The following is a 9,947-nucleotide window of genomic DNA, read 5'->3' as shown; positions in this document are numbered from 1 at the left end:
CCCCTCCTCCTCCTCCCCCCCCTCCTCAGATGCCAGGCACATTTATTGGAGTTGACCGTGGCGATGATGTTGATGCATTTTATCGACTTCCCCTGCAGTCTTTGTGGCACTTGTTGAATGGCTGCATGAGTATTTCTCCCCCCCCCCAAATCGTATCGATCCGTTTGCTAAGAGATGCGTTTGAATCGTGTCTTTCGTGGCTGCTCCCCCTCTCCCTCTCTCCCCCTCTCCGCCTCGGTGTCGACGGGAAACAGGTGTCTGAAAAGAGCTCTTTGTCTAACATTAGGCCTCGCTCTCGTCAGATAACTCCAGTAGTAGTTCCCGCAGATTAACTAGATGTCTGTATAATCTCTCTTTTCCCTCCTTTACTCTGGCGGTGGCCTCCTGTCATCGGCTTCCCACATGGGAAAACCAGGTCGCGGCCAGAGGGCAGCCGGGAGCGCCTCTGACATTCCTGTGCACTCATTGTTCCTTCATAGGGATTCATCTTTCGTTTTTTAATATCCTTCGTTTCCTCACTGGAGAAGTGACTCCGGGGCTAAACATAACTGTTGTACTGTGATTAAATCCAGGTTTTTTTTTTTATACATTTACTCCCATTCTGTTACATTAACGTGGGTGCAGTGGCACAAGATCTGTCACATCGTATCACTGTTGTGTATCCAGGGTGGTTGCTCATGTATGAACGGCTCATCACATAAATAACGTTGAGCTGCAGTGATGAATCGAACAATCGGTTAGTCTATTGATCTGTAATCAGTTTTTTTTTTTTTTTTTTAAGCAAACATTCCTTGGTTCCAACTTTTCTAATTTTAATTACATTTATTGAAATTTTCCATGTTAACAGAATATCATTAGGTTGTTGTTTTTTTAGGTCCAGTAGTTGATTACTATTTTGAATAATCGATTGATCGTTTTAGGTCACTTTTTAAAGAAGAAAACACCCAAATTCTCCGTTTTCAACTCGATGATTGTAAACTGAATGTCTTTTGTTTTTGTGGACAAAGCGAGACATTTAAGGACATCACCTTGGCCTTTGGGAAGCAAGGAACAATGTGCTAGTTGACTGATCAAGAAGATGATCGACGGATTAATCAATAATGAAAATAAGCATCGCAACCAACCGGTGGAAAGAAATTGTTAGTGGAACTCCTCCAACACTTACAAAATCTGAATCTTCACCTGGAGGAGGGTTGGTACTCTGTATATGACCTCTGCACTGTCAAACATTCTCTGTAGAGATAATAAAAGATTTCTGTGTGTGGTTGTGGGGTGTGTGTGTGTGTGTTGCAGCAGTGATTCAGCCGGGCTGAGTCAGGCGCCCCCGATAAACACGCAGTCGTGGTGTTTATCCTCCTCACCCTTAATGACGAGGCTGACAGACACACAGAGGTCAGCGTAGAGAACAACCTCCCTCTCTGTCTCCCGCTCTCTCTTCCTTCCTCGCAGGTTGAAGCTGACTCCCACATGGCAGATTGCGTCATTATAATTTCATTAGAATAGCTCCCTTCAGGCTTATTTTTTTTTTTTTCCCTTTACACCCTTGTGAGGTGTTCCACTTAATGAGCACTGTGATAAATAATGACTGTCCAGGGGGAAGAACGTCTTAAGATTGTGAGTCATCGCTCTCAAGTTGGACATTTCTGACACATTCGACAGGGCACAATGTACTTTATGCTCTAATTTGTGCGTGGGCCTCTTTCCTTTTTAATTCTACATTGTATAATACAGCAGGAAGTTTCACAGCGAAGTTTCGAAATGCTGTTATTCTTGTAAAACCGGTTTTATCTGATCAATCTCCATTTCCCCTCTTCCTCTTTTTCAGGAATACCTGGAAGACCAGAAATACAGGGATGAAGAAGACCTGGCGGAAAAACTGGAAGGCCTCAAAAGTGAGCAAATCCTCTCCCTCGGTAGTTTTAGTATCTACGAGTATGCGGCCCTCTTTGTGAGGCCGTGTCCCTTTTCCCCGGCTTTTATCTTAGCCTCAATATTTGTTTGCTTGTTGGCAGTCTGCGCACAAAAACACACAAAAAGTCTTCAGTGTTTTGTTTTTCTCTGTGGGAAAGACGGACTGCTGTGATTTCTAAGAGGTTTGCAAGGCCAAGTCCTCAGTGGCCTTTGAGGAATGTGCTGGGGCGTTCCTCCGCTTGTTGTTCCAATATTCAGAACTGTGCTGGGTAAATTCATAGCTCCTGGGAATAGAAGAAAGACTGCAGCTTGGAGCTAATTACAGGAGCAAAATTGCATGACTTATCAAAGAACTCCACCCTCATTGCTCAGATCTTACACATGCATGCTCTGGGTGCATGTAGGGTGTTTTGTTATCGCTTTCTGTCGAGTTTTTTTTTATCTGCGGTTTCCCAGACAGAATAACACAAGGCTGTTTATTTAATATGGGGGCATATGTCTTGAAATGAGAAACATGCGCCAGTGTCCTACATACAATCTCTGCTCGCTGGAGGAAATGGAGCAGTAATATATAAACAGAAAGGGGACCTGACACCCAGGTCCTGAGAGGGTTGCTGTTTTTTTTCTTTTCTTTCCATACTGTCCCAGTGACCCAGAGGTCGGGATCTAAACACTGTGCTGCGAACCACCAACCAAATCGCATCCGTGCAACTCGTGACCAAAAAAAATGTTTAAACAGAGCCTACTTTAACGTTTATAGGAAGGCTGTAGCAAGTATTTTATACATCATTTTTGGTTAATTTGGTGAATCTAATTATCATTTTCTTTGTTTTATATCACTGATTCTTATTTATCTCAAGGAAAGTTGTTGTGCAGCTCCTCCGGTACAAAGTAGGAGATTGCAAATGCCAAAAATTGTCACTAAAACAACCATCAAAACAAGAATCCTTTAAAGAGTATATGCACTTCGTAAACTGTCACAAATACACTGAGACGCAGGGTGAAATAGTGGAGTTGTCCCACCTCCCCTGAAATGAGGACAGCCTCGACTAACGTCAGAAGTAATTCATCAGTTTTTATGAAATGTAGCAGTAGGCACAGGAAAACCTCCCTTTATTCTGCTGCTCATCTTGTAATCACACTGGATAAATATCCTAAATTGGCTCCATATTGTTATAAATTTGAAGTGCTTTGTTAACAAGTGCAACAAGACCCAGACAAACAATATAAAGCGCCTCTATATAAATGAGCAGTATTGACTGTGTTTGTGTTAATATTAGACTTTATGTAACTGTCAGCGATGGTGGCTTTGTAGCCACGATGCCAGCAGTTCAGTTCAGTTCAGCTCAGCAGGTGATTGATCAATCCCAGTATTTTATCAGAGCAGCACATCACCACGGCGGGGAGCGTTTTGTTTTTTGCATGATAATAAAAAAAACAGAGATAAACAACCCAATTAGTCACAAACAAGAGCTGACGTTTGAGGAAAATCTCACTGCAGGTCTGAGGTTATCGGCTCGGATAATCACTAGTTGGACACTTAGAACACGTCAGTTTAAAGTTCATATTTTCAAGCTGGAGTTTATCATCAAGAGCTGTTTCTGCCATGGGTGCTCCTTACCACCTCCACTAGCCACTTTCTTTGCCAGAACCCGCGAGGACATCAGTTCTTAAAAGTGAACGAGAACGTGTGTGATTTTATGCTTTCTTTAATAATACATTTAATGGAAGGTTTGGAGCGAGAGGACGTACTACACACATTACAGAGAGAGAACAGAAACAAGTTGTTTGTAGAGTGAACAGAAGCCTGCCGTACCGAAGCGTTTATCTGCCCTCCGGGGTTACTGTCTTTTATAGGGGATGGGAAAATTCTTTGTTTATCTGTTGGCCAAAATAGCAGAGGAAGTCATCATCCATTTAAATAATTTTATCAGCAAGGTTATTTTCTTTTATGATTGAAAGCCCCTTCAAGTGATAGCTGCCAAAGAGAGTGGTAGACAAACTCAACATCAGACTACTCCAATCAACCTAAATCAGAGATCTCAGAAAGTGGCTAGCGGTTCATAAGCTGATGGTCATTTTTGTCACATCGGTTGCTGAGGAAATGAAGGTCAGGAGGATTCACTGAAGACTTAAGTTTTGTTCAGTCGAGCCATTTTCTGTGGCTGCAGATGATCAACAGGCTGCTCTACGACAAGTGGCCCACTCAAGAGTGGCTCTGTCTCTGTGTGTGTGTGTGTGTGTGTGTGTGTGTGTGTGTGGAGGCCCACTCCTCAGAGTTACGAACAGGGTTAGCATTGTCCTGTCCCACTCTCCATGGGTTCACACAGTTAACACAGTTCTCTCTCTCCCTCCCAGCACGCACGCACGCAGCACGCACGCACGCACACACACAACACACACACACACACACACACACACACAGAGCTTCCAGTGTGGGACAGAAATAGCAAGTGTAATCTGACTAAAGTGGTCGTCTGGACAAAAGAGGATGGTGAAATTTAGGGAGAAGCGGGAAAATGTCTGCAGCAACTTCAGTAGCATGTTAATACTGATCTGTATGTGAATGAGCATGCAGTAGTTCATATTTACAATGGCTGCACTCTAAACAGTACATACGCCCCCTTAGTCAACTTGCAGTTTGTCAGTTAGATCATTGTGTGTCATTATACACAGAGGATAACAGCATGTCAGCTTCAAACCTTTATAGCCCCACTTTAAATTACAAAACTAACTCACTAACAATGGAGGGCGAGACACTCTCAGATCTGATTTCAACCAAAGTACTCCTGAGCCAGTCGCTGGTACAACCGGCCGTACTGTTGAGTGTGATTGACTGTTCAGCTGACATAGCTATCAGCAGCCAACCAGGAAGACGCTCCCTGACGCGCCAGGATTTTCTAACTGAACTTTATCGGACAGAGTTGAGAGTGGTACCCTCAGAAAGAACGAGAGCAGAGCGTATTTATCAAACTATTCATTTAAGCTTCATGGATGTATGCGCGTCCTGTATGTTGCCCTGTTCAGGGTTTGTCTGCATGTTGTCAGGCTAGAAGAATCAGATTTAATTTAAATGAGGGAGGGGAAACTAATGTATCTAATCTTCAGATTTTTTGTGCTTTCTGTGTTTGAACTTTAAAGTTCCCTTTTAACTTACTGACCCTCTCACTCTCTAATCCGCCTCACACGTCAACCCCACTCAGCTGCCCTTTGCCTGCCGTCCGCTGACAGAAATCCGAACACACACACACACAAAACACACCTGTCATTATCAGCTGTTCGTGTCTTTCCTTTTGCCAAGTCAGCTGCCAGCAGAATGTAAGACAATGAGATCACAGACAGCGTGTGTTAACAGTTTTGCTGACATCTAAGATGCCAGCCGGCGACTGTTGTTTGTTAAAAATGTTGCACACGGGGGATGTGGTGTGTGAGCTGAGAATGAATTACCACTGTTAGTAATAATCTCTTGTGTGTTTGTTTTGCAGATAAATATTCGGAGTTTGACCTGAATGACCAAGGAGAGATTGGTGAGTAATAGTAGCGCTAAAACACCAACTGCGCCCCACATAACAACTGTCAGCTCATGCACAAAGTGTCGACACGAGCGAACAAACAGTAATTAATACTGTGCGTGTGTTGTCCGACCAGTGTGAGCACAGGGCTTGAACGGGCTCATGTGTCATGTTTGTGTTTTGCATGTAAAGTGACACCATACTGTGCACCGGTGTGAACGGTCTTTTAGTTTTTGAGCAGATGTGAGGCGAACTGCAGTCTGTGAGAGTCAGACAGCAGATATAGCATCTGTCTGCAGGTCCTAAAATAAAAAAAAAAGCTGCTAAACGTCCCATATGACAACTGTTTTTGTAGCCTTGTTAGCAGTGTAGCTCTAAGGGTTGGCAGTGTTAGTTGCTTGGTGCACCACTGTAACTCGGTGTGAAATCTCTCAACAACTGCTCAAAGGATCGCCATGGAATTTGGATGAGGATGAATTTTAAAGACCTTTGGTGACTTCTCATCTAGTGCTTTTATCAGAAGTCTTAGAGTCTTGTTTTGCTACCTATATCTCCTAACTATACATACATAAATGTCTTCATTGAAGAATATTCCATTCCACTCCAATAGTTGCTTTAGAGTCAAACACTAGAAAAATAGGAGCCACCTGGACAATATCCAGAGTTCATTTATATTTCCTAAAGGCCTTTTGTGAGGGGGTGATTTAGTGCTACACTTCTGTAAAGTTGGGGATCTCAAAAGAAACAGATTTTTTTTTTAAAGACCAAAATAGAATTGTTACTCCCTTGTATGGGTCAAGCCCCAAACGCACTGAATCCTGCATCTTTCATCTGGACTGTCTCCTGAATGTTCCTTTCTTTCAAACCCCACACCTCCACTATGTAATGCATGCTAAACATTTTAGGTCCGTAGCTGGGTTTTCTTTTCAAACTTTGGAAAGCTCCCTCCAGAGCCAGACATTATACAGCTGTTATGAAATTGTTATAGTAAGCTTTTAAAATGCTTAGGATTAATGGATTTAAGCATCAAGTTCCAGTTTCCTCACAACCTCATTTTTTGGTAGAAATGCAAACTTTGAATCTGATACATACATAAAAAGGATCTGCATTGTTTCACCTAAGCCCTAAGCTAAGTTTGTCAACTGTTCCTTCTTTCAGAAATGATGGGTCTGAAGCGAATGATGGAGAAGCTGGGGGTGCCCAAGACCCACCTGGAGTTGAAAAAGATGATCGTTGAGGTGACGGGCGGCAGCAGCAACACTATCAACTACAGGGACTTTGTCAAGATGATGCTCGGCAAGCGCTCAGCTGTGCTCAAACTGTAAGTAAACCTGTGTGTGTGTGTGTGTGTGTGTAAAAAGAATACAGACATATATGCAGAGTTAGTTGTGTCCATAAACCGCCTGCTGGTTCATCGTGTGTATGACACATCCCTGAGAGGAAGGATATGAATCCTGTGCTGTGTCAGCCAATAGTTTGATCCATCAGCAGGGGGTTCTGGGATGACTAGCGATGATGTCATTCACCCACATGCTGCATTAGTCGTTAATCTCCATGGCAACAAAACCCATCTATGTAGCCTATCCATAGTGAACCCATCCTTATCCTTAACTGGGATCATGTGCTTAGGTCACTGACGATAGGCTGATTAACCACTGACAGTGTTGCGGGACTCACTAAAACACTAAAAACTCATCAAATTCCATCAACAAAGTTCCTCTTTTACAGTGGAGAATATTTCTTTCTAAATTATCTCATTTATTCCAATGGTCCCTGGTGGATAAGGTGATATATTTCCTGCCATTTTGAGGGTTAAGGGTTAGTGTAAGCAGTGTAAGCCTTTTAAAGCAGCCTTGCAGCGGGCTGAGAGTGCATTGGCTGCTGCATGTCAGCTCTGCTGGACTAAGCTGGCTGGACCCTTTAGTAGACAAATCGCATAATCCCAAAAACACCAAGCAGAGAAAAATGCATAACTTTTCCTCCTTTGCCCTCAACCGTTTTTTCAAAAGTGTATCCCATAATCCCCCAGCCGCTATTTATAAATGTCTCATTCCCTCCCGGCCTCACTTGTCCACTTGGTAGCATTCTAGTTAGCCTCTGTATTCCAGACACTTAAACTGATGTTGAAATCTCAGGTTTATTTTACTACACACATTTTGGATCGGTTTTTGGGTGAAGGATTTGGTTCCCTCTTGTGAAATCTTAAGCTCGACTGTGCAGAACATTGCAAGAATGTTAACAAATTTATAAACGGGCAAGGCGTTTTCATTTAAGCGGGCTTTTATTGACTACTGACATTTTGGAGTGTATGCATACTCCTTGTTCTGATTAAAAAAGAAAACATTGGTCGCAACCTACACGCTGCTGAGTATCTATCTTTTTGTTGCCTTTTTACTCCAGCTGGCAGCCTACCGCTCCATACTCTCTGATAACTGCAAAGGCCTACAACGCCTCTGTTGTGTGCTGCTGTTTTTGTCTCTAGAGAGGGGAGGGGGGAGGTTGGGGGTACCAAACGGCTTTAGAATAGTGTTATTCCAAGCTTTTAGCAGGGCAACAATTGATTTTGTTGCAATTAGAGAAAAATGGTTGAGGTCAGGCTCCACAATTGGGCCTAGTTTGTGAAAGCTCTTTGAACAAAGTCACTGTCAAAGTCACTAGAGTTTGTTTTACCAAGAGTTTTAATGACGGACAAGCCTTACAGATTTTAGGTTTTATGCTAGTGAAACAGCTGTGAGGGATCTTGACTGCAAAACTGTTGCTTTTAGGCTTCACACAAAACAAAATAAAAAAAAAATTCCCATCAAAAAAACATTGTACAGTGTTCAGTACAGAGCAACTATCTGTTTAACTTGTACAATCCATGGTATGCGCACAATAACAAGATTAAGTCAGCTGGTCACTTTATCTAATAATCTCTTCTGTCTACACAGAGCTGATTAGGCTAACATGGCAATATGTGAAAATCATACATAGTCATTATCAATTTTAAACGAGACAAAGCCCGACAGATTGAATTCACATATATACAATGTTTAATTTAATGACAAAACCTGGATATTCACCTCGTTATTGGATGCATCATTGAATCAGTAGTTGACCGCTGACTTTGGGCAGCGACCTGACCGACTGCATGCAGCTTTTTTGGTCGCAGAGAAGGAGGTGTAAGCAGTGTGAAGAAAAGGGGGGGAAACGAGAGCGGTTGCCAGAGAGAAGTGCCGGTTTCGTCGTTGGGATCATTGCTCCTTATGGGCTTAGTGGAGCTTTGCAGAGTTTTCCAAAAAAGGAAATTAAAGACAGGCATTCGCTCTGAATAGCTCCTGTCAGATTGCTCACTCTACTGTGTACAGCCTAAACCACTATTCCCCGCAGTCCCTTTGTGGTTTCCCTTCATTCCTTTCTTTTCACTTGCTGCTCAGCCAGCTCATACCCCAACTGTAACTGTGGCTTTTTGTATCTGCCAGGAGCTAAATTATCCCCCCTCACTCACACACCCTGCTTGTATTGTTTATACTTTTACCTCTTCTAATACTACCTTCTTTCTTCCTTATTTATATTTACATTTTACTTCTTTTTATGCCTCTCTCCGTGGTGCTGAAGCCGTCAAAGTCTCGATATACGCCTGTCTAAACTGATTTCGGTTGAACTGATTAGTGGATTAGTACTATATAACCACATTTGATTAGAGTGTGCTTGCTGTCCAGTAGTCACACAGGGTGATTTCATTGGTCACATCAGCCTCCGTCACTGCTACGGACCAAAGACACCACAGCAACCATGAAGTCTGCCCTAGTATCCAATCAGACTTAGCATCAAAGAACCAACTCATACACCCCATAGTGCCCCCGACAAACCCCCCAGAACCGAGAGAAAGAAACCTTGCACGGGCTTGCCGCAACCACCTAGCAACACCTTAGCAACCACCTAGCAATGCTGCTCCAAATATTCAGCAGCAGCACGCCATCCAGGTTTTGGACACAAGTCCTCGTGCATTCTCTTGTTGATCACAATCAAATAACGAATTCTTTGTGAACTGTGTATTGAAGCCGATATTGATTTATTGGTACAGCTATAAAAAAATCCAGTGCCACTGCCAATGAATTTGACACAATGATGGCTCTTTATGATAACCATAATGCCTCTCTCTCCGCAGAGTCTTGATCTTTGAGGACAAAGCCAACGGCTCTGCCTGCAAGCCAGAAGGACCCCCTCCAAAACGGGACATTGCTAGCCTGCCTTAAGTGTAGATGTCAGCCTCCGGACTGCTAGTGGAGCAGAGGGACCATCCGTGGTTGCGTGAAAATTGAGTCGTTCTCTTAACATGTGGAGTGTTGTATTAGTGTGGGACCAGTGATTAAGGATGTTATTTGTGATATACGGTGTGTGCAAGGTGTCTGTCATTTGGAAGACTGAGCCCCCAACTCACTTAATGATGTTTGACTGTGAATATTATCCTTCATCTTGTTTTATTTTATTTTTTTTCCCTAATTAAAATGTAGCATTGGTAGTTGTACATGTTAATCTGCT

The 9,947-nt window shown here is 42.9% G+C and overlaps 1 protein-coding gene across 1 annotated transcript in view; it reads left to right on the top strand.

The window, feature by feature from the left end:
• Positions 1-1,825: 1,825 nt before the first annotated feature.
• Positions 1,826-9,947, top strand: part of aif1l (allograft inflammatory factor 1-like) — a gene marked incomplete at its 5' end in the record, with an annotated part of 9,391 nt that continues 1,269 nt past the window's right edge. Inside the window, 4 exon segments of the mRNA XM_035668431.1 lie at positions 1,826-1,892; positions 5,397-5,438; positions 6,582-6,744; positions 9,574-9,947. Of these exon segments, the coding sequence (XP_035524324.1) occupies positions 1,826-1,892; positions 5,397-5,438; positions 6,582-6,744; positions 9,574-9,661 (360 nt within the window).

The sequence above is a fragment of the Morone saxatilis genome, unplaced genomic scaffold, assembly GCF_004916995.1.
Source record: "Morone saxatilis isolate NCDOM2014 unplaced genomic scaffold, NCSU_SB_2.0 Contig21, whole genome shotgun sequence".
Taxonomy (NCBI): Eukaryota; Metazoa; Chordata; class Actinopteri; family Moronidae; genus Morone; species Morone saxatilis.
This window is presented reverse-complemented; position numbering and strand designations above follow the sequence as displayed.